The sequence below is a fragment of the Schistosoma haematobium genome, chromosome 4 (genome assembly GCF_000699445.3).
Source record: "Schistosoma haematobium chromosome 4, whole genome shotgun sequence".
Classification (NCBI taxonomy): domain Eukaryota; kingdom Metazoa; phylum Platyhelminthes; class Trematoda; order Strigeidida; family Schistosomatidae; genus Schistosoma; species Schistosoma haematobium.
Genome location: NC_067199.1, coordinates 31,379,360 through 31,406,480, shown reverse-complemented (window position 1 = coordinate 31,406,480; position 27,121 = coordinate 31,379,360). Strand labels below are relative to the sequence as shown.

At 29.5% G+C, this 27,121-nt stretch overlaps 1 protein-coding gene across 1 annotated transcript in view; it reads left to right on the top strand.

Moving 5' to 3' along the window:
* Window positions 1–1,298: 1,298 nt before the first annotated feature.
* MS3_00007853 (uncharacterized protein) overlaps window positions 1,299–27,121 on the top strand; it is an 81,005-nt gene continuing 55,182 nt past the window's right edge. Inside the window, exons 1-2 of the mRNA XM_051216202.1 lie at window positions 1,299–2,682; window positions 18,690–19,360. Of these exons, the coding sequence (XP_051066768.1) occupies window positions 2,589–2,682; window positions 18,690–19,360 (765 nt within the window). The 5' untranslated portion in view covers window positions 1,299–2,588. The remainder of the gene's footprint in view (window positions 2,683–18,689; window positions 19,361–27,121) is intronic.

Here is a 27,121-nt window from a genome sequence, read left to right as displayed (position 1 = left end):
CTTAGTTTTAACAATGTTTAGCCATCCTTTTTGAACAACCTTGAGGTTCCTTTATTTCGTTAAATATTTCTTCTTTAGTTTAAAAGTGATGGTTTATCATGTAACGAAGATATGTTATATCACTGTAAAATAAATTTTATTACTTCTCAATCATTATAACTTTTTCAGTCAACGCAAGCTACATATAATTTACTAGAAAGATCATATTTGGGTTTTTTAAGTTAAACTGCAAATATTCAAGAGAGTTGTCGAAATTGATTGAAATAATTGCTTACTCTAAAGCAGCATTTATCTAAAAAATACAAACCATTTTGTTTTATTATGGTCTTATAGTAACTATCCTACAGACAATTTCGATCATGGTTAATATTCGGCTAAACCCTTTTTATTAACTTACTTAACAGGCAATGTCATTGGAACAGCAACAATTCGAATATCTCTTTGTAGCGTTATGATCATTAGAGCACATGACACACTCTAGCTAAAATGTTGATTGTTTAAATATCACTCGAACTTTCATCCTCCTCCTCATGTGTATGTGTGCTCAAAGCATATTATTAGCTTTGTTTTGTTTTGCTTTGCTTTGATGTGCCCTTATTCTATTTGACTATAAATTTGTATATAGTTATTGGCCTTTCTGTTTCAAATTCGCTCGATGTGTTTATAGCTTTGTGATGTTGGCTAACTGTTAATAAGCTGTAGTTGCCACTTCTCACTGCTTTCTGATTTCAATCACTGTTGATGATTATATTATAGCTGTTATCGAGGTGATCGATTAACGACGCAAAGTCACTACAAATTGCACGTAAACTACTTGACGTTTGTGCTAATGATTTCGTTCAGAATGACGATAAAATTTCCATGATCAAACTATCCAGCTCAGAGAACAAAACTCCACCAAAATTAATTCGAAATAAAAATGATAATTTTATTTGCTACCAATGACATTAGTATTATTATTTAGTAATAATCTTAACAGCTTAATAATTTCATGATAAATATTGTCTATCATTGTGAAGGTTTATGAATTAATTCATTCTTGTTTTACTCAAAATTTATATTATGAATATATAGTATCAATTCTATCTACATAATATTTGTGTTGGAAAATATAAAAAGTCAAACTTCATTTAATCCTTATTTTAATTAATTGCAATGTTATCTAGATATTTGTATTTTTCTTGCATAAACGAGATTAGTTCATGATTAAATCTCATTTTAAGGTTGGTTTTGAACAAGTAAATTACATTGAGAGCATCAGTGGAAATTTAAAAAAACATTAAAGTTTTACAATATTGGGGAAATGTCACTTTTACTTGAGATTGCGGACTTATCACAGTTAAATAATCAATAAAAATCTAAAAGAATATCTGCTTAGTGAACATTCACCACACAAACGTAGATCGAACTTAGGAATTGAAGTCTGGAGTTTGAACGTCTAAACTAAGCCCAAATCCAACAGTTTGAGCGTTTAAATTTAATCAGTTCATGATATTGCTCAATTAACTTGGGTGACTGAGTCACACTCAAAATGGTTTAATTCCGTCGATCGCAGTTTTTCACTAGAACTCCGTTGTCTACCACTCTAAATAAGTCACTAGCTGAAGTATAATGAACAGATAAATAAATACCACATAGTCATAGCGTATATAGAGACAACATGGACTACAAATCTATGTTATTTTTTCTTGCATAACAACAAAGAATAACTTGATATTTTGGCTACTACATCTATTTGAAGTAATCTCATAAAAAAAGACAAATTCGCCAACCAACGTTTAGGGCAGGTAAAATAGACCAATAAGGGAATACATGTATTTATTGGACGACAGTAACAATAGTGATTGTAGTAGTAGTAGTAGTAGTAGTAGAAGTAGTAGTAGAAATTCTCAAGCCCAACTTTTAATTGTTTTTTTATATTATCATTAATATTATTACTAACGTTATTCTTATTCATATTATTATTGCTATTTCTTACTATTTGATGTTTATGCTTTACTTCCACTTCAAGTTATTTAAATTAACGAATTGGAGAAGGGATTTCTCTTCTGTTTATGCTTGTCATACCTATAAAGGAAAAAACAAACAAACAAAACATCATAAATGAATGAATAAAAATGAAGGAAAAACAGGAAAAGAAAATAATTCTAAAATAGTCCAGAGACAAACATTAATGTCTGTCAAACGGATAAAATCAAATTATCTTTGATAAATTTTTTTCATAAAAGAAAATTAGCAACGAAAAAGAACTAAATGTATAAATGTACAAGAAAAAACCTGATATGTTCACTGTTATCAAGAAGACCAATGATAAAGAATGGATCAACTTGGTGTTTATTTATTCATTCATTTATTTATTTACTATTAATATAATTTTATTGAATAGCTATTAATTTGTAAACAATCGAATAATACTGTCTCTTTAAAAGTGTAAATTATATTGATAATTAATTGGATTTCATATAATCTGGATAAAAATATAAATGAAGGCATTATGTTGTTATAGTGAAGGAAGCATAAAAGATGAATGCAACTGATTGATGAGGTACATTTCAATTGTATATGATAGATAGTGAATTAATCAAAGTATGATTTTATTTATGTGTGAAGAATATGTGTTAAAATTGCTTCAAACCTGTTTGTTCTTCACTTTGTATATTACAACAATCAATCATCATTATAGTAAGTTATTTGTTATAGATTTAGATGATATTCAGTTGTGAAATGCTTACTGCTTAAAACGATTTATGTATATTTACATATATAAGTATATAAACATTTTAAGTATTAACTATATATAGTGATGAAACTGGCGATATGTTTACTTGCCTCCTTTACTATAGAGAAAAACTGGTAAAAACTTAGTTGGCTATCATGTTGGGTAAAAGATTGTCTGGTAGATAGTTATGATATAACAATAACTATAGCAATCACAATACTAAGCTTGTATTATAAAATTTTGATAATGGTTTCTTCTAAAAATATAAAATGTTTTTACAGGTTTAAACACTAAATATATTCAGTTAAAATGGATCAGGATAGAAGTATTCTTTTGTTACAGATCTACCTATATATTGGATTACATGAAAGTCAAAGTACGATTATAGCTTACTAATTTAAAACATTTCTGTGAGTCTAAAATGGTTATTTAAAATCTTTATAATTAAGGTTTCATTTAAGGCAAAATGTTGTAGACAACGTCTGGTAATGATTTTTGCATAGAATACCACGTTTTGGTAAATGTGAAACATTTTTCAAACCTAATGTATGAATACATTATGGTTTTAAACGATTAGAAAGATTTAGATTACTTCCTTAATGAAGATGTGATGTTTACTATTTTCAGTTTATTTTATTTAAAAAAAAATTGATATGATTTTCCAGTAACGACCAATTCAATGTTTTCATTAAACCCTTTAGTTCTGATTGTGATTACGATAAAATATAACCAGTGAGTCAATCATCTGTTTGCTGAAATCCTTTATATGACAAATAGTAACTCCATTAATCTTATCAGTTGATTTCTCATGGTCACAAAAGCATTATTTAGTTGAATGGTTCGTTATGATTGTTTGTCATGAATTTGGTTTTTATCATCGTTGGATATCACCTTAATATCCATTGAAAACTGAAGATTATTATTATTACTTTTGTTGTATTTACTGACAATCTAGTTCAAATTTTAAGTTTTAGGTAATTCATTCATTTCTAAATTAAGGTAATATGGTATTGATAAATATATTATTCTCTATTAGTTTTATGTTACACTGGTAACTAGTATCATTGTTCCTTATAACATAAGAGTCATCAGTATCTCCTATAATTTATTATCGATTTTGTTTTAAAAATATATCATTGAGGCCCAAAAAATCTGCACATAATTAATTGGAAAAATCCCAATATTCTAAACCACAGTATTCTAAACACACGAAGCGGATAATTTGAATATAACATGATAAATGTGGTAGACCGATAATAAAAATCTTTGGTAGGGTTTTTTTAGTTATTTGTACATTCTTTAGTCTATAGGGTTCACTTATTAGTTTCTTTCAGACCCAAGGTTATATAACAATGAAGATGCTTATCATATATATCGTGGTATATGTATTACCATAAAAGCTCCATTGTTGTCTGACTATACCTATAAGTTGTTTGTTAAAATAATATGATTTATCACTACTCTGATTTTGTCTACCTGAAAATTAAAGAACACTTAAAAATGAACTATTGACTCTTTGAATTCGGGGAGCAATTTAAACATTTATATTTGATTTTTTAAATAAATCAATTGATTTTCTAGAAATCTATGTGTCTGTACTTTCATGATCATAACTTATGGTTGACTATAACGTAACATTCTAATAAAAGTATGAAACCTTAAAGATAACAATAATCATAGTATATTGACAAAGTATTTCTGAATTGCCAGGATCTATTTTCTAATTTATAGTTTAGACAGATAAATGAAGCTCATTAGAACTAAAAGTCTGAAACATGAAGTTGTATATGAATGTTGTTTTGAGATATTACACTTTACAATAAAGGTAACTATAACAATCATAAATAAGCCCAAAGTTAAGTCCTGTATATTCAGTCTTTTTCTGTGAATCGATCCTATTAATGCTTGCCTACAAATTGTATTTAGCACATCACCATGTTATAACACTTACATTCTTCCATACATAATTTGAAGTATTTCGTTTAACGAAAGATTTCAATAACAGTAAAATGTGTGAGTAAAAATAAACTGACTATTCACTTTAATTAAGAAAAACTAAACGTTCTTTGGATTATAAGCAATCCAATATAGAAAAATGGACTGTGATTTGCTAAACCCTAGGACTTCAATTTCCTTGCTTCTAATACTAGGATATAAGATGTAATTACCGTTTTGAGTAAATTATACTACTTGTGAGATTCGAACCGATATCACCAAATGTGATCACATAAAACATTACTGCTGGGTTTTTTAAGGAATTAGTGACCTATGTAAGGAATGAAATTCTTACTTATCAACTACTCACTTAATGATTTTCAGAAGAGATATAAGTAAGTACATCTATCAAACTACTGTTATTAGTATAGTAGTAGTTTGAATGTAAAGTTTTGAATTATTTAAAGTTATTTTCCAGCCTTCTCATTTTCATAAGCTATATACTTTCATCTTCTTCATCACGTTCTAGTAGGATTTTAATGCAACTTTCATTTATATACTCTAAGATTTCACTAAAACACATCATTTTGTACGAATGCACTAATACGCTTACAGTAACTGTACATGTATTCAAACAAATATTTATCCATTTACAACAGAAAAAGTGATAATTTATTCCGAATATATAATTAATCTGGTTTACTTAATATCGACGATTTAATTGGATTATCATAAAATTCATTGAAAATAATTCAACCTTATGTACTATAATTAGTATTTATTTGCATATTTGTATGGCATAAATGACAACCAAATTTACTACCCTTGTACTTTGAGGACTTAATGAACAGTATAAAAAAGAAGGAATATGACTTGGATCATACACATCGACAAATGTAAAAACAATTCCAATTGTTGAGATCATGTGTCAATTGAAAATAGATCAACGTGGAAAACCTGGAAGCACTGGACGGCCTTTTCGTCCTGTTGTGGGACTCAGCAGTGCATATCCACGACCTCCCCTCTCGAGATTCGTGGATAGTTCCTGCGCTTGAATCTCGAGAGGTGAGGTAATGGATACGCACTGCTGAAGAGTCCCAAAATAAGACGAAACGGCCATCTAGTGCTTCCAGTATTTCCATGGTGGTGTAGCTTCAATTGAATCATGATCCCAACCATTCAAATTACTATGACATCCACAAATACCTTCTGATAGTAAAAACCATTGTTTAATTATTATTATTATTTATGTTGCTAAATATCATATGAATAAGTAAACTATTTGATTTTATTTAGTGTGATTTATGATTCAGTACAGTAATGATTACATTTTCTTTATCATTGGTGTTACTTTTAAAAATAAACATACTTATTAATGCTACTGTTTCTCACTAAAATCATTTCACTTTCAAGCTTCCGTTTAAGACAATGATGTTAGATTATGTAATCATTTTGATGAAGTTTTTGTTCTTTGAGCTGGATTGTTTGGTCGTGAGGATTTCATTGTTCTTTTGAATGACATCATCGGCACTTCTATATGCAAACTGTACTGCTGAGGAACTATGAAAGCCCCACGACCAAACAATCCATCCTAGAGAACAAAACTCTATCACGATCATCCACCTGAGCAACAAATCTTCTCCAACATCTCAAGTATGTAATCATTGTTCAGTTTCTTGTTGATATAATATTGTACTTATGAACAATGTGGGTTTAAGAATTTCATTTTTCCATTTTTTATTCAATGATATAATATTAAAAACCCATGAATTTTTGTGATTCAATGTTTTCTATAGATGTTTGAATGTAGTAAGGTGGAGAGTTTATTTATTTATTTTCCTATCTTTAATTATCTCATTCGAATATAATTAAATGCTGATATGGAGCTCTAGAAATAGTATTTATCTATCTAAAAACAAGTTGACGGCCTGCTTGAATATTTGGGCTACCTGTTCTTGTTATCTAGATATTTCAACAAGTTATCTGTTCCTTTTGTTTGTTTTAATACATCATTATGTCTTTTAATTGCATAACCTATGCAGGTGCGTTTGTGAAATGTTTACCATCATTCACTGTACGACTTACAACTTCATGATGGCTGGAAATATGCATTGAAAAAAATAAATATTATTCAAATGTCGACTCTTGAACTGTCAATATCTAATTGGTGATCACTCAATATTTATCGTTAGGATCGATCAAGAAATAAGAAAAGGAAACTTACTGAAATACTTTGTGCTGAGAATTCTATATTGTACCAAAAATATCATATTAAATAAAGCCATTGATAATAACAATGGTTAGCGTAAAATGTTTCTAACCCACTCCTCACTTTTGATAAGTAACTGTGGTATAGCCTAGATTATTAAAATATTAATTAAAATAAATGTTAGTAGTAAAACATTTTACCGTGTATAAATAGGCAAGTCACAAACTTAATATCACGAATATGAATTTATCATAGTTGAACTATTATCGATAATCGATTAATAAATATCAATCTGATCATAATTAACAACGTACCTGAAGTTGGAAATATGATCTATAGGATTTCAACAAACTTGATGTGAGACTGAAAATATCTTTGCTATTCACGTTCATACAATGTAAGTTAGTTTAAGATGGCCATCTAATAAAATTTAATCTATAATGATTCCTAAATTGATATTAGTCTGTATTGATAACTAAATTCAAATTAATAAATACAAAATACTAAAATTATCATTATTTAAACTATCAAATAGTTCTGTCTCTACTAATGTTCAATAATACAAAATTAATTAAAAAAATGATTTATCAGAAATAATTAAATTTTTCCCAAGTGACAAAAATCAATTCAATTAGACACATTTTTTCTAGAAATGTAGATAGGTACATTAGCAACAAATGTAACAGACAATTCTAATTATCTTTTTTGATACATACTTAATACTTGCTAATGTAATTCAATTTCTGTGAAATCATGCAATGTAAGGTAATTTACAATGGGATTATGTTAGATTTAATAAAGAACTAACTGTAGTTAGACTTCAAGACAATGAATTAGTTAGAATCAGTAAGAAGTAAAAATACTAAGAAAATGTCTAGAGTATTTCTGATTTATAATTTAATTAATGTAAAAAAGGCGTATATGGAATAACCATAATAATTCATTGAAATAAAAGCGAAAGTATATTTAATAAAGCTTCAGTGTTTTACTTTTGTATAAAAAGAGATTTAGGTCTTCTGGAGTTTAAAAATTGTGAATAAATTGTCTTGTGAATTCAAGGAAGCAACTATCCAATTGTAATGAAACTATTTTCAAGGTTCAGTATTCTGTGAACTAAGTGCTTGATTTATACTATACACCTCAAAATGCTCAAACGATATAAAATTCTTAATCTTGTTATAAATATTTCTTACAATCAAGAAATGACATGGAATTGTCAATCTTTTCACTTGATCACTCTTAATCTTGGTCAAATTTTGTACTATCATTATATGACTACTAATAAGTTTTAGAATCTTTAAAAATATCAAGAATTCACGATTTAAATATTGCGTATTATCGACTGTATTGTTATTGTTACTAAATATAACCATAAAACTAGAATGATGTATTCCTTATCATATAGAAAAGTTGGAACGGACTAGACACCTTCATGTAAATCTATGCATTATGCATATGATCTCGTCATTTGTCTAATATGTAATGATAATGATACAAAAAATGTGAACATTTAGCAATCATCTTATATAATCAGTTGCATAAGACTATCAAATACAATAGCCAGTTTGATAAAACTCAAGATAATGTCTCTCCAATGAAAAACTATCTAGTAAAATCTAAATGGACTAAAATTTAGATAGTAGTTCAATGAAATTTGGAAAAAAAATTAAGAATTAAAAATAGTTATGTGTAATCTTTTTTAACCTTAATAAAATCGTCTGCTCTGTGTTTACTAGTTTCTAAGAAAGTATTTTGAAATTCTAGTTGGAAATCATGAGCAACGGAGCCTAGCTCTGACGGAAAAGATATATCAATTGCTAAATGAATTAAGTTTTCAATGCGGTATATTGTGACTTATTGTTTAAAATGTAAGACTTATGTTACCACTTAAAGTTAACTTGTTCACTGTCAAAACTTGAAGTACTATGTTTTGTCCTGTTTGGATGACGGTGGTAGTACTCATCTTTGAAAGTACTCTAACTGATATGAACCTATGAAGAAAGCACATGTAAAGCGCACACTAGTTTATAATAACCCAATTAATAAATATTACATAAATTAAACATTTATAACGGAATAAAATAATGAAAATGAGTGCTAAATCATTTCTGCTTCCATAACTATCAAACTAAATATTACTTTTGTACCCATGCTCACAACTAACATGCTCTGTTTATGATATTTAAAAATTAATTTAAATGACTGTAAGCATAACTCAAACAACATCTTGCTAATTGTATAAACAATGAATCTGCTATGATCAATAAACAGTCAACAATACATTGAATGACCCCAAAAACAAAAACTCTCATGTGTTTGTGTGTGGCCCATATCCATTAAATAGTCAAATGTTTCAAACTTCTCAGAAAAAGAATAGTTTTTGTTTTTCTTAAATAATTTTATTTAATATACTGTAACTTTATTTTTGGATACACATCCAAGCGTAATAATAGCAGTCAGTCATTTGATTCTTTTTTCATTGATGAAGAAAGCAATAAAATCAGTGTGCAACTAACTAACCAAATGATTGATGTATATTTTCACTTGAAGAAACATTTTTCAGTACACTGTATTTAAAAATATTAAGGCTATATAATGTGGCTCCCATTTATGTTGATTTATTGTATAGAATATTATGCGCTTGTAGGTTGAATAAATTAAATATAATGTAAGCAGAGTTGGAGTCAGTAGCTTAGTGGGTAACGTGATGGCGTTTGAAGTGAACTGTACTAGGTTCTAGTTCAGTAGTAAACATCAACTTGGATGCAGATCCATAGGGATGATGAGTCCTAAGTAGGACAAAACGCGCATCCTGGATTCCACCATTCATCTCTATTTATAATGCTTGTAATCGAAGACAATATCGAGGCAATCCACACAGGATGCACGTATTTCAATAAAACATTGATCAGTTGTAGTCCTAAACATAAATAGGAAGATTTAATTGACCAATAGAAAAATGAATTAATTAGATATAATGCTTATTCAGTTAAAGGTGAATGCACTGATTATGACCTGATTTGTTTCACATTTATTTTCATTTGGTGCACTAAGACAACTTACAATCAGTGTTATAATTTAAAATGATCAATCCCTTTCCATAAATTACGTTAATGTAATGATAAAATGTAGTTGATTTGAAAAAAATGTAAAGTATTTGATCCATAGATATTTCGAACAATCTGATCACACTGCAGTGATCATTTTAACATGGTGAAAATGAATTGTATTAAAATTTCAATACACATAAAATGATAATTAGAAATAGAGGATAAAAAGGACAATATATTTTGGAGTGAAAAGGAGGTCGTCTTACTAACTTCGGACTCCAAGATGATTAAAGTTGACCAGTGTAGACGCAAGGTTAGAAAACGTTGTTATATATATATATATATATATATATATATATATATATATAAAGAAGTTTGAGTTTTCCAATGTTTAAAGCTTCTATCAACTCAAGATTATGTTCATAACAATTAATAACGAACTCTTCGAATGCTGTTTTAAGGTCAATCCCGAAATAAATTTCAATTATGCATTTTTTATCAAGTAGCACATTTTTCTGCCCAATGCATGAATCAGGGTGTTGGACACTGTATTTAAACACACTTCGAAGCCTTGTCTGATTATCTCCTCCCTGTGTGCGTGTGTGTGTTCAAATTCACTTGTGAAACAATTAGATGTAGTGGATTGCAGTGTAATAACAAGAAACAATGTCTGTGTCTGTGTAAAATCGTAGATTGAATGATAATCAATTTTTTTGATTATTATATTTTTCAATCTATGATTTTAGCCGCTGCTACAAAATTGCACTGTTTAATATTCCTCTAAAAGATGATGTATCATAAACCTAAGTCTTTAAAAAACAGTTAGGAATGGGTCCCTATGTTAGTTTTCATATCTAAATAAAACTTGAAGAGCCGTTGATGAAGTATGACCAATTATTTCCAAAACTTTTAATACTGACTAACAACACAGAAAGTATGTAAGTCTGACTTATCTGTCTAATGCCAATATTTGATCATTTATCACAAATCTGTTTGTTATCAGAATAAAGGTATTTATTAAGGAAAAGGAACTCCGAAGTATATTTTTACTCAATAAAATGAAATAAATAATGACAATCTACATGAAAGAAACGAGAAATTCATATCGAAATTATTGTGACATTTTCTAAATCTGACAAATCCAATGACATTTACAGTAATACAGGTTCTATAGCTGATAATAAACAGATTGATCAAAATCATCTTTACAATATCCACAACACATGAGATTAATAATAAAAATCGATATGGAACCAATTGATGGGTTGATGAGAAAAATAAGTTTCCTAAATTATCATTTTTAATTCATTCATATTGAATTCTTTTTTTATTTTGTTAATACAACAATGAGCTAAATTTTTAATGAGTCTTTTGTTTTGATCATTAGATTGTTTTTATGTTCTGTTTTTTTATCGTTAATGATTTATGTAGATATATAAAAAAATTATTTAATTTCTGACAAGTTATTTGATTATTTAAAATGATATATTATACTTAGAACAAGATAGAACAAAGACTAATCTAATTAAAAAAACTCTCTAAAGTCACAATTGGTTGATCACTGGGTGGTGATCAATGTCATGTATGTCCAGTCTTTCTTAGTGCAAGTCAAATGCTATCGACCAAGTTGCAATGTGGCTACTAGTCTAGGTGACTCGACAAAGTGTGCATTATGTTGAGAGTTAAGATGGTGACACGAAATCGAATCCGTCAAGGAACACCAGTTCCCTCAAGATTACGGGTAAACCTTTCTGACGAGTACCATGTAGCACGAAACCAGGGTCCAGGGTTTCCTGCTGACTACCTTATATTTTATAGAATATCACAATAGTCACTATGTAAGACTTGCACAGATTATTTTTTTGCATAAACAATAAATATTTACTAACGATCGTATCAGAAAGAAATATTTCACAAAATATAACATCAGTATACATATATGCATATTATAATCTATTCAAATAAATGTATCCGAAATGAATAAGTGTACTACATGAAAAACTTGAAATAAGTAGTGTATGATATCTTATTTTATCAATTACAGTGAACACATATAGCTAATCAATGTTAAGGAAACATAATACATAATGTATGTTCATTTCGTAGTTATTTTTTCATTTACTGATAAATGTTAATATGAGAACGGCTCACAGGTGAACTCAAGGAATCTCTAAAAAGCTCAGAAAGAGTCGAAGATATTCCATCTAATCATCTTTTGCAAGAATATTTCAGAATCCCTATGTGTGGCTTCCCTATTAGACAAATGAGAATAACCCCCTGTATGGGTATTGGAGGACTATAATGATCATTTCGTTTTCACTAAAAACTATAAATACCTGACAGTTTGTATCATAATTGACACTGTATTGGAATAGCGTTCCCTCTTCTGTCTTCTCATTTGCGACTTGTGAAGGTTCTAGCATTCGAGTGCTCAAGTTGTACGCAGCATATTAAAAATCAAAGTTCTAAACATAACATTTAGCAAACTGATATGATATTTTTCTAATCATTGACAATATAAAAATTCAACATTTTCTGCGTATTACACATTATTCAACTTAAAATATCTTCAGTCATTTTGGATGGATACATTTAATTATTTATAAGTATTAGAAGTGTAAAACAAAGAAAACCAAGTTTTCAACTCGAGTAAATTCTAATAAGATGGAAAATGAACAATTCCAAGAAATCAATTTGTTGATTTATACAAAGTAATAAATAATGCTTTCATATTCTTATAAATAAACAATTATGGTCAACTAATATAGTCTGTTTGAATATTGAACAAAGAATAAAGGTTGATGTTATTAATCATTAATAGAACGCCGAATGGATCATAAATTGTTACATCTAATAGAGTAATTTAGTGACTATGTGAAATCATTGCAAAATTTCACACCTGTTAAAATTAGATAATTATATAATGAAAATTCGTTTCACTATTTTTGTGATATATTTTAAGACAGTAATTTATTATCAGAAGAGGGATTTTGTGGAGATTGTGGTAATTTAATGCTTGAGTTCATGAGAGGTATTTCCTGGAGTTTTAATAAGAAGCCGTAACCAGTGGAGTTCAACCAGTTCTGTTGTGAAATAGTATCTCACTGAAGACAATGAAGGACGTTGGAGTAATTTCGTGGATTGGTTGAAGTTGGGTATTAACACTGTTGGATTCCGGCTCATTGTTCTAGAGGTTAAGCGATCATGCGCGAGATCGAAGGTACTGGGTTCGAATCACGCGAGCGAGCTCGTCGGTGCGCACTCTTGAGGAGTCTCACAGAATAGGATGAAACGGCCGTCCAGTGCTTCCAGGTTTTCCATGGTGGTCTAGCTTCAACTGACTCATGATGTCAATCAGTGAAATTTTTAAAATCTCCACAAAACCCCTCCTGAGAATTTCAGACAGTTAATTCGTTCAAGTTTCAGATATGTTAGTAGTTCATCAGCCGATATCATGTTATGATCAACGTTAATTCGAATTATAACAAAGTCTCCACAGAATATTAGAATGAGGATAAAGTTTTTTACATGTATCAAATAACAAAATATGTGATGAATGAATTAAATATTTTAGTGAATTCATAAATTTATGTTGTTTTGTAAATGGAGTGGTAAATAATATCTTGAAAACTATGTTTGATGTTGACCACATTATTTAGTATGAACCAAATGATTTGTAAAAAGAATATACAGTCAAACCTCCACAATATTTTGTGTATAAGCTTACTACTACTAACTAACTACTATTTAAAAAGATGACACTTTTACAACAGATGTCATAAACATTTAAGATGAAATATGAAGTTACTAGGAAACAAAATAGAATTGTAAATCAAATACCATAATAATTTTGGTCAATTTCTTAATTTTTACCGTAACCATACTTAAATATATGAAAAATGTACTTTTCCATTTCTCATATATTATGCATAATGATATTCATTCACCCTATAAAAATGTCACATACCCTTTTACTATCGTATTTCTAATTTACACTTAGATAACTATTTTCTTTTTATCATTTTTTGTCTTAATGATTTCAGGTGACAAAGTGTTATGCATAAGTTTCAACTAAAATACACATGTTTATTCAAGAACATTTCATAGAATAGATGATCTCTTGTAAATAAGAACATAATGATTAACTTGACCAAGGATGAAAGATACAGTAGATCTATAAGAGTATCATACAGTGAAGTATATGGACAGGTTCAGTATATATATATATATATATATATATATATATATATATATATATATATATATATATAGCAATATTTCAGTTGAAACATAAATACCAAATATAGAGTATAATTCAATATAGATACTCATTTTTTCGAATCATTATTTTCAGAATTAAGCAAATTCCACAGAGGGTCCACCTAGGAGAGTTGGAAAACCCTGATTCTAAACGAATGATGCACATGGGTTCCAGTATTCTGAAAGAACTAATGATGTATGAACTAATTGTTGGTCACCGGTTACCATAGGACTGCATCTCCTAACGTTACCCCATTGCCTTATGGATTAGATCTTTAGGTCAAAGGCTTCGAGAGTTCCCCCCCAATAAAACCACTTGTTTGGGCACCCGGGCAGTATCACAGCCCAACACAAATCAAGTAATTTGTGTGGCTTATATGTATTTGGTGCCCCGTTGCACCAATACTTATGTGTTCAAATAATAACAACAATAATAAAGTAAATTGGTATGACTCCATTTTAAGATAATCTGCGAAAACACTGCTGTTATTAATATAAAACATATTTGGTATTAACTGCTTACCATTAACAGATGGATAGAAAGCAAATAGTCCCTATGGATTTGGTCAAAATTATATTTTAAGTATCGAATAGAGATTCCAAAATTTAGAGATATATTGATCAATAACAATTTTAGAGGAAAAGAGAAATAAGTTACCTTTCCAAACTAAATATTTACTTAGAAGACATTATTTATGATCACATGGTGAGAAATGATCATTTGGAAAATCTAATTAGACATGATAGAGTAATGTTTTCAATTCGTATGAAGTCAATTACTAATCTCACGGTGTTGATGTTATGTGTTTTGATTTCGATCAATATGCTTTAGTATCAAGTCCTAGGTTATTTATGAATAGCCAACTATGTATCTAAATCAATACATAATCAATGTAATTTACTGGTCGTTCCAAATTTCGTTTAAAAAATAAAGCATATTTTCATTATCATGTTAGGTACATACATGTCCTGATGTGCAAAACCAACGCTTGAATAAAATCAATAATTTAATATTAGAAACTAACAACCTATACAATAGTTCCTTTAAAATTGATTTACCATACAGTAGTGACCAGGGCTATTGTTTGTTTATTTCTTTCATATTTGACCGAATTTTGTCGGTTAAGTTGACACATAACCAGAAATTTGACTAACGTGACATAGCACGCACTATGTTGAGGTGTTATGTAGTTGGAGGTTGTTAACAAGAAGCTTCGTACCAAGTGCTTTTTGCTAGATTATACACATCCCAGAAACGATCAACATTCTAAATATTATGTTTATGACTTGTGGACAAGTACCACCCAGCTTGAAAACTTTATTTAGAGCTTTCATTAATAATAGTCCAATAAGAATAGGTGTTTTAGTTGTATTATTGAAGTTAAAATTACTCTAGTATACTTGTAGCGATAGAAAAATATATCTGAATAATGTATAAAATATGGTTCAATATATCTGAATAGAATTGCATAAAAACTAACAAATGTGTAAAATTTAATTATATATTTGATATTTCAAACTCTTCTACTGTACAGACTGAGAGAACTCTGTCATATGGTTATTCATCATGAAACGTTACATGAAGTGATTGTATTGGTTGTTTATCTGTAATCTCATTCCATTATATCATAAATGTGTAATTTTTATTTTACCAAAACGTGAACTAATTATGAATGAAGCTATGTAGGCAATCAACTTTATGTCATTAACACTGAACGTTATGCAGAATAATTTTAATTAATAAACTGCATAGGTTATACACGTTGATAAAACCATGATATAATCAAGGCATATAATATAATATACTTTTACATTTGTTCCTCTGTATAAACATGATCCTGCCAAAATTAAAATTAGTTGAATTTGATAATAACAAACTATCTGAATGTATAAATCTGATTTATGCTGTATTATCAATAACAAATACAGTAGATTATGAGAGAGTTCTCACAGCTTTTTTCTGATTTTACTTTTACACAGATATCTGTGACATAATATTAGGATAATTCTTTAAATGTTTAGTCATATCACTTGTACGCTTAGTGTGTAACTTTATAATCATCGGTTTATAAATATTGAATGAAAGTTGAAAAGATTACTGATGATACTGATGAATAGTTTACGACCAGAATTTTGTTACTAAAAAAGAGATACTGTTTTCACCTGATTATTTTGACTGACCTTAGAAACTTCGTTGTATGTTATCATTTATTGCAAACCAAAATGTTGTCTTTTTAAAGGAAAACAGATAAATGTAATCGGGAGAAATATTCTTTTAGCTTTTAAACTGAAACTTTATATAAATACATATATATCATTTTAGTTCACATCACTAGATGGTTATTGAAATCCGGGATACAAAAAAGTGCACTCATCAAACGCAGAGTTTTCAGGTCTAATTCTGTGTGGATTATATTTGAGATTACACATAATGTGTAACATAACCATTTTTATTTGATTATCTATGTTCAATGCCCTTAATTGATTGATTATGGAATTTTTTTATTTTACATCCAACTCGATTACACTCCACTCGTCATAGTTTTGAACTGGGACCTTCGGAATCGTTCTCGAAGTTGATCATTTTTGAACATATAAATGAAGTTGAGAATGTGTACTAACTGATTCTACTCTTATTGATCTGTATGTGACATTTTTGTCCATTTAACCAAAATTCCACCATCATGCATTTAAGACTAACTACGCTACAGTAAAAAAATTGGGATAATGTTAAGCAACTTTAATAAAAGAAGTGAGATGTAGAATGAAACCTTTTTCGCCTTCAGCATTAAAATAAACTTATGTAAATAGTTTTGAAGAATATAAGTATGCTTTAGGAATATTTCACAATCACAAGTCATTTATTTTATGGACAAGTAATTATAACTGAAGGTATCTCATCCTTCTTTATACGTAATAAAATGGTTGCATGCGTGAAACTTTAACAGTGGAGTTTTATCTGTCGACGTAATACTAGCAAGTAATCGTTATAATAAGAAACAACCTTTAAATAAGTAGTATGCTTAGTGATACGTTTCTACCTAACCAATGGGTGTAACTTATTACGCCTGATTTAATTGTTTAATATTCATGTTAATTAATGAATGCATTCTACAGATAGTATCTGTATTTCTACCCAAAAACAGAATTTAATGTTCGGTCAGATCATATGATTATTACCAAGGTGAAAAACCAGTGATATATGATCAGTGTGCAATAATAATTTCCATTGTCACTGAATCTAAAAAATATTACTAAATTGTATGAACTAGTGTGTATCAAATTCTATTAATAGTGGATAATATTAAGGTTCACAATACAGGTTGTGACACATAAATATCAGGAAATAGCACCGTTTGGAGAATCTCAGGTGTTTGTAGAGAACAGGAAAACTATTTACACCACATATACTAATAATCAGATTCCAGACAGATATTCTGAAATTGCAATGAAAAGTCACAAACATCTAGATTTCGACTTAATTTATATAAAAAATTTAAGTGTGTAGTGACAGATTTAAATTAATTGTTAGATCATCCTTATATGTCACATTTCGTTTTACCTATTTATTGCATTCCGCTAAGCAATAACAATATGGAATGAAACAGAAATCGACTTTACGCCCCCGGGAAAAATAAATCTAATTTGAAGAAAATATCTCTTAAAACGCTTAAATCACATCTGAGTGAATTTCGATCTGACGTAATTGTGCTACATAGTTGTGTAAAATATGATGAACCTAATAAAGTTATTCTCACCAAATACTCTGACTAAACAATCATGTAAACAGCTTGTAATTACGTTTTTCGACAAATAAAATACCTGAATTTTAAACATTACAACTAAATGGAATTTACAGTCAAAATTTAAACAAATATTTAGTGTAGAGCAATAAAATCTGAATAAAAAATATTGAGGGATGAAACACTTATATATAAAATCATTATATATCTAGGCAAATATAGATTCAGAGAGGTTAATCATTCGCGAAAGTTCCAAAAGTTCCTGGGTTCGAGTCCCACCTGGCAAGATCGTGAATGTGCACTGCTGTGGAGTCCCATACTAGGACGAAACGGCCGTCCATTTCTTCCAGGTTTTCGATGGTGGTCTAACTTCTATTGACTCATGAACTCAACTAGTAAATTACAAATATAAATGTTAAACTAATGCCAGTCAATAAATGATATTTAATAAAATCCAAGACTTATGTATTACTAGACATATAAAGTGAAAGAGAATGAAAGTCATTGGTATTGTATTAGAATTCACACTACTACTAGATTAAAATTAGAAATTGTAAAAATATTTCAATTTTCCGATAAACAATGAGTTATCACACAGTTATACCAAAATTCGGTTTTTGGTTTTGTCAAAATTTAATATTGTTGCCACTGCATTATTAATTAGATAATACATTGTATAACACCGTATATATCAGTGAAATGATATTTTGTAAATCCATTTTATAAATGATGGTCTTGTATGATTTTCTTTTCAAATTTTTTTGTTATACAAGATTTACAAAAAGAAATAATGCTATACAAAACCATAGAAATTATACCTTATTGGATATTTCATCTGCCATTGTTACATGGAATTCGTCATCAGCAGAATTCCACTTATAAATTACGAAATTACAGTCAATATCAATACCAACAACAACCAAGCGGTTATCAAGTTAACAAACAATATAAAAATACAGAACAACAAAAGTTTATGAAATTTGGACATTTACCGTCAACATCAAAAATGGTAGCACGACATGTCTTATTGAACGATGATTCAGTTGCTACTACCACAAATCAACCACATGCTAAGTATACTGAATTTGAATCGTATAACAAGGATCTTTCGAAAGTTTATCATCATTCCAAGAATTTATCTATCTATTATTTACCAAATCAAACATCCATGATGAAAACAATAAGCGGATATGAAGTACATAGAGATTGTTATTTGAATACAGATGGTAGACAAGAAGTCCCATGTATATTAAATCCATATCCATTATATGAAATGATTAGAAAATTCCCCAATGTAGATATACATAAATTATACCATAGTTCTGAAATAAGTTTATCTCAACCTTTCAGTCATAAACAGAAATTAATTAAAATGTTATTAACTTATGAAACTGGTGAAAATGCTTATCTTCCATGTCATACGTTAGGTGCAGAAGACAGTGAGGTGAGTTTTTTTTACATTTATTGTTTTAATGTTTATGAGTAGCTAAGATACTAACGTTTTCATGAACTAATATGCAGAATTAAAACATATTACTTGAGGTATTTAACAGATATAACTTTGATGGACAGCAATCCATATAGGATGGTAATATAAATATTAGAGGCAGTCAGCAATTTGCCTGAAATATCTCACCTCAGTTCTGAAAATCAAAATAATATTCAAAACTTTAATGAAATAACAAATCTTTAAGATATTTACCCATGCATCAATTGTTCAAATATGTATGAGAAATTAAAACGTCGAGCTGTACTTATGGGAAATAAGAGCATTATCAAGAAAAACCTTGAATCATATTATATTTGATGACAAACTTAAATCAGTTCATGGAAGGTCAGGATTATTGCAATCTCATATAGCTTCAAATACAAAAGAAATTTCGGCCTTTTGTTATTGTACTTTCAGACGACAGTAGAAAAAATGATATGCATGAATTCGGTTATGCATTTCAACTATATTTACTATGAAATACAAAGATAAATTCTCGATAACGTCTTTTAGTTGATTACGGCTTAATAAATCCTCTATATGTATGTGTAAATACATGCACTTCAATGTGATACACTCATTTAAATGCCGCTTGAATTTTGAGGAAGCAAGAGCTATTTTTCAGTTTAAATAAAACTGGCTACTAATAGACGATTGACTGAAACCATGTCTATCCAACTGACCTCGTTACACTCATATAATGTGGACTTATTTATACGACTCTCATGTAATCCACATTTTTTAGTGCGGGACTAAAGTACTTGAAACAAAATAAGCTAATAATTTTTATAATTCCAACGTATATTTAATTCACTTGGTATAATTTGGCTTGTATCTTCCCAATGAGGTTTAAGACTGCAACTGATCAGTCCCAGAGTGAACATCAACTCTGAGATGCAGGTACATCCAGCTGACGAGTCCCAAATAGAACGAAACGCGCTTCCTGGATTCCACTGCTAGCCACTACCCATCACTGCTGCCAAAGTATATTTTCTGAACATATTGATCTTTGATTTTCAATTCAACTAAACTCATATCTTCCTTAGATAACATTGACTTTATTTAGGTGATAAATTTGTATCTATCATATATTTATTATACAAAACACATGAGGTATTTACGATGATTTATTTAGCATTTATATACCATCATTTTTTCAATATGTTATATAAATTACCTGACAATTAGACCTTTTAGTTTTCATTATTAGAACAAAATAAGTAATATAACTACTGTATTATTATTCATTTTCATTAACATGTACAATATAGTAATATAATGACTTTGAAATAACTGGATTTTTCGTCACTATTTCTAAAGTTGGTAAAACAGAAAAAATATGAGCACAAAGGCTATTAAATCCTTGAAGTCATAAAGCATACATCCATTCGATCTTACTAATTCCTAATTTGTCAGTCGACAGTTCATGTCCAAATAGTTGGATTTGCGATGGATTTTTCGATGTTCAAATGAATCATCGTCAATCAAGAGGTTAACTAACTTTAGAATGGGATAAATATCTAGTCAAAAGAATTATATATCATTGCTGAGTGAGTGAGTTTAAAAATAAACTCCTATATACTGAGGATATTGGTTAATATGTTCACCATGTAACATGAAGGTTTTGGATTCAATTCTTTATTCATCATTATGAACTGCAGATTTGTCTGTCGTCTCTTAGTTTCGTAATATTTCTCTAACTGACACGCTTTGTATGATAAAATTACCTATAAATCATACAAAGTCTTAAAATCTCCACAGAAATATATAAAATAATAGTAGTCAAATTATCTTAATTGTGAGAAAAACGAACTGTTTTACATACGTTCAAATAAAGATACAGATAGTTTGCCTAGTATATGCTCAATTATTTTGATTCCTCAGGAAAATTTGTCTGAAAACATCATACAACTTTGTTTTTTAATTTATGCTTAATTGTATAATGTTTAAATAAGTAAAGTATTTCCTCTGGGATCAAATCAACATTTCATTATACTAAAGCAAATTAATTAATTTCTAACCACTAGCTATTTAAGAAAACCATATCAATGTTCATCTGCTTCAGTTATTTTTAAATGAAAGTATTAATCACACAAAACATGATCAAAGTTTAAAAAATGTTAACTATTTTTTCTGAATGTCTTCGTCTAATATAAACAAGTCTAATAGTACTGTAGATTTACTTACAGAGTATGAATGCATCTTGTAAAAATAGACCATAGAAAAATAACTACGCATTTGTACTTGGCTAATTATTATATTCGCAAAGAACAATCTGATAGTACGACCTCAAATGTCAGCAATGAGTGATTTGAATGAATATTAACTAACATTGACTTATGATCTTAACCATTAGTCAATACATAAGAGTTCTAGATGCTATCTTCTGACTCAGTAATTAGTTAGTCTACTAATTTCTCGCAAAATTAGGATTGCTTTTTTTCATTAAATTTTATAGGAGGCGTTTTGATATGCGTATCAAACCTCATACCATATTGGTCTCCGATACTGATCGAATTCTATTTATTAAGTGAAGAATTGGAATACTTTGTGTAGAATTTGATGTTTGAAGATAATTAATGAAATTTTCCTAGTACTATCCTTCATTGTTAACGAATTATCCCAACCTATAGTTTTTTACTTCTGTATTATTATTTTACTCATCAATTAATAATGACCCTAATATAGTTTCTCTGCTTAAATTTGGACCTTATCGTTACATATAACTTGATACACAAATTTTTTACATAATTAAAGTTAATCAAAGATACTCCAAATATCTATGACGTCTGGAAATAATAATTCACAACAAAATAATGTGAAGTCTTACACTTTTCATTACTATTAGCTCGGTGTATAGAGATTTTTTTGAAAGTGCTAATTTATTATTATAACTCATGCATAACCAACTGTTACGTTGGATTTACGCTGCTACATTCCACAGACATTAGAAATTTGGAGTATTTCATGGGTCTAAAAAAATATTATTAGACGAAGTTATTCATACGTGACAGTACATCAGATCATAAATAAAATACCAGTTGTGAAATTAATGTGTTTATTTAAAAATTATATCAATAGCGGTAATCGAGCTCGGATAGACGTAATACGCTTTTTTTGAAACTACATCATAAACAAATAACCAAAAAAGTTGGAAAATATCCTCAGACTATAATTATTCATAGTGCATTATCAGATTTTGTCATAGATATGAGTTATTGTGTTATAGACGGATAATGCTAAGAAACAAAAAACTTAATTCTATTAGTTTTAAAACAAATTCACCCTACACTTTAACGGCTGAATTCAGTACGTGACAAGAGATATTTTCATACGTGACTTATTTCTATAATTCATCCAACTATAAAGAAATAGTTAGGAACTAAGATACATACATTATTATAACTATTTCAGTAACACTTAAGGTTAATTAGATGTATTGTATATATATTCACGAACACGTATTACAAGTTCAAGTTCAATTAAATCCAGTCATGTAAAATTTTGAGTAGAATTTTTTTCAAAAAATGAGAGCTTTCATCATATAGTTTCAAATCAATTTCTCCATATGATGAAAAAGTACTCTCATTTATATCACCGCATTTAATAGAAGTAAGTAAATAAATATCCTCATAGATTTTGAGAAATAACGTGCACCTTGCAGTGGTTTCTCATTTACAGAAATAAGTAATAGGCAATTGCGACATAACAATCACCGATGATCAGTCATAACAAATGGACGACGACATATAACACAATGTATGTGTGATATTCTTGTCAGTATTTGAATGATGCATATACTGCCAATTTATCACCTTGAAAATACATTATCAATGTTGTACAAATCTAGTATACAGTGTACAGTACAGTACAATACAATATGTTGGAAACAGGATAGAAAACGATGTTTAACTGTTAACTTGTAGCATACCATTCGATGGGCTGTCAATGAACAAGTGAAAAAAACGGGTTTAGTGAATTTTGTGCTGACTGTCAAACCATAAAACATCAACACTGACTGAGTGCAATAGTCACTTTTTGTGATTATTAGAATGAATAATATAACAATGATATTTAATATTACTTACTTACTTACCCCTGTTACTCCTAGTGAAGAAGCATAGGCCGCTCACCAGCACTCTCCATCCAACCCTATCCTCAGCAATCCTTTCCAGCTCATCCCAGTTGTTATTCATCCTTTTCATAACTGATTCTATTTCCCGACGTAACGTGTTCTTTGACCTTCCGCTTTTCCGCTTCCCTTCAGGACTCCAAATTAGGACTTACCTCGTGATGCAGTTTGATGATTTGCGTAATGTATGTCCTGTCCATTGCCATCGTCTTTTCCTAATTTCCTCTTCACCTAGAAGCCGGTCCGTTCTCTCCCAGAGAAGGCTGTTGCTGATGATATCCGGCCAATGGATGTTGAGTATCTTGAGTTGACAAATATTTATAAATACTTGTACCTTGTTGATGGTGATTGTTGTAGTTCTCGAAGTTTCAGCTCCGTACAGTAGAACTGCCTCGACGTTCGTATTGAAGATTCTCACTCTGATATTGGTTGACAGACAGTTGTTTTGAGTCCCATATTTTGCTCAATTGTAGGAATGCGGTCCTTGCTTTGCCAATCCTCACCTTTACTTCTGCATCTGATTCTCCATATTTATCGATGATGCTTCCCAGGTATGTGAACTATTCTACATCTTCCAGAGTTTCGCCCTCAAGTGTGGTTGGTTTGTTTGGTGTTCTTCGTGTTGTATTTGAGGATCTTGGTTTTCGCCTTGTGTATGTTGAGGCGTAGTGATGCAGAGACTTCTGCTACAGTGGCTATCTTTATCTGCATTTGTTCATGTGTATTGGATAGGAGGGCTAGATCATCTGCGAAGTCCAAATCGTTTAATTGGTTCTGAGCTGTCTTCCTTCGTGAGTGCCTTCCCTCAGATGTCGAGGTCTGCATGGAGTAATTCTAATCGGACTTAAAGTATTATTTAAATTTTGATACGAAATCACTAAGAAGCTACTTATTATATTACCACTAACTTAAAATTTGAATATTCTTTAGCTATGATAATGAAGTTACGCCAAAACCTTCAATTCACCTGGCCAATAAGATAACGACTAAGTCTCAACATAGTTACAATCTTCCATTATGCTAAAAATTATTTTACAATGATATATGTATCCTTTATTTTTATATCCATATTTAGTAAATATTGTAATGAACTTTTTTAATGTTTCAATCATCTAAATGTGTTTGCTTGCTACTAGACGACAATCTTGAATAATAAGATAAAAGATTCTTATCACTTTCACCGCTGATCTTAAAACGAACATATCTGTTATAAATGTTTTATATCAGATAATCAATAAAGCTCCGAATTATTCTAATCCAAAGAAACTCAAAGACAATCTTGTTACTGTTATTGACAATTTATGTTTCTTGAAATTTTCTGTTCACAGTAAAAGAAGTTTTGAAGTTACCATTGATCATCGCGTTTGATATAACTCCAGAAGGCACTTAAAGTAAAATATCCATCTCATCATAGAATTTTTACTATATCTATATAAACGAAGCACTGGCATTTTAAAACCAAGTACTGATTACTTAATCGCTTTAGAATGGCTGTTGTTTTTTACTGAATTAACACACAAGTTAAAAGTATGTTGTGTCGTAAATAATAAGAGTTCTACATTTTCCTCAAAATATACTGTCTATAAGCAGGGAGCAAATCAAAATTTTCTTGCTTATTAAACTAACTACTATTAAATTTATCCCATATGTTTTTCAAGAAACAAACATGAAATAATATTGCTTGACATGGTACATTAAAATGTACATCGAATTGGATCGAATTCAATCAGCTGTCTAGTATATTAGATTTTCAGCGATTCCGGAGCTAACATCAGTTCTGAATGATAAATTAATAAAATATAATTGTGCTTAAAATGTTTCACTACCAGTGCACAGTAATTCACGGGAACGTAATCTTTTTTATAACACATATAAATTTATTAGACGATAGTTTAATCGTAGTGTTACGTTTAAATCAAAGCATAAATAACAGGAGTTCGAGGAATGTAACATTACAGACTTTGAGTTTAAAGTAATAAAAATTGTACATTTTTCATTGCTATCTAAATGTAAAACTTAATGGATTCTGAATGTGGTAATAATTACCAAAACAGCAATCTGATTTTTCTATAGTCATTATATCATGTAGGTAATGATGTATGTGTGAAAATTGTCTAAAAATTATCAATAACTATAAGTCCCTCAATTAAGCATTAAGTTCTTAATTACTGAAGTTCAAGTGAAATATCCTGTCACATAAGTTGGATATGAAACCGTATTTCATCAATCCCATTAGACAGTGTGTCTCTATAAAGCAAAATAATGGAGAATGAAAATATGAAATAATGGATTTCGGTTGAACAGTTAAAACGTAATGATTATTCAATTAGATATGTTTATCTTGCATATGGTCTCTCGTAAAATCGTCGGCTATCACTGCTGTCTAGTTCTCCTTACTTTTCAGTGATTCCTCACTTGATATATATCCATAGCACAAATTAACGTAAAAATATACTAGTCTCCACTGAATTTTCATTCTAAAAGATAACTATATGCAATTTTTATCGATAAATTCAGTAAGCTATGATTACCATTATGCTAATTACATAGATACACTAACGTAAAAATACATCGTCATACAAAGATTGTCAGTGAGTTTTTAAGAGCATAATAAGTTCATTGTTCTCCCTATCTCTTATTTAATACTAAAATACTACCACACTAAAATGACTGGAAGTACCTATTCATCAAATTAATGTAGAGCTGAAAACTGGATTACTTACTTACTTACGCCTGTTACTCCCAATGGAGAATATGCCACCGACCAGCATTCTCCAATCCACTCCGTTCTGAGCCTTTCTTTCTAGTTCTATCCAATTTTTGTTCATTTTTCTCATGTCTGTTTCCATTTCTTGACGTAATGTGTTCTTTGATCTTCTCCTCCTCCTTTGGCCTTGAGGATTCCAAGTGGGTGCTTGCCTTGTGACGCAGTTGAGTGCATTCCTTAATGTGTGACGTATACACTTCCAGCGCTTCTTCCTGATTTGTTCCTCTACTGGGATCTGATTTGTTCTTTCCCACAGTATGTTGTTGCCAATACTGTTTGGTCAACGGATCCGAAGTACTTTTTGTAGACAGTTGTTATTGAACACTTGTATCTTCTGGATGATAACTTTCGTAGTTCTCAAAGTTTCCGCACCATACAGTAGAACTGTCTTAACATTTGTATTGAAAATTCTGACTTTAGTCTTGGTTGACAATTGTTTTGAGTTCCAGATGTTCTTCAATTATAGATATGTTGCTCTTGCTTTTTCGATCCACGCCTTCACATCTGTATCAAATCCATCGTGTTCATCAATGATGCTTCCCAGATATGTAAAGGTTTTTACTGGATATAAAATGTTTAAAACCTAAAATGCACATTAAAATTTGAAATACACATGATTACAGTAACACAAACAAACATGTAAATAAGCTAAAAAAAACAATGAATCAAAGTGTGATTATTGAATAGTTCAATATTTCAATATGAATAAAACTATTTTCCAGTAGAAAATAGAAAATTAATTGATAAAAACCAACCAGATTTTTCAAATGAATTTTTGTCATTGTAATTTAATTAAAATTAAAATATTAACAAAAAT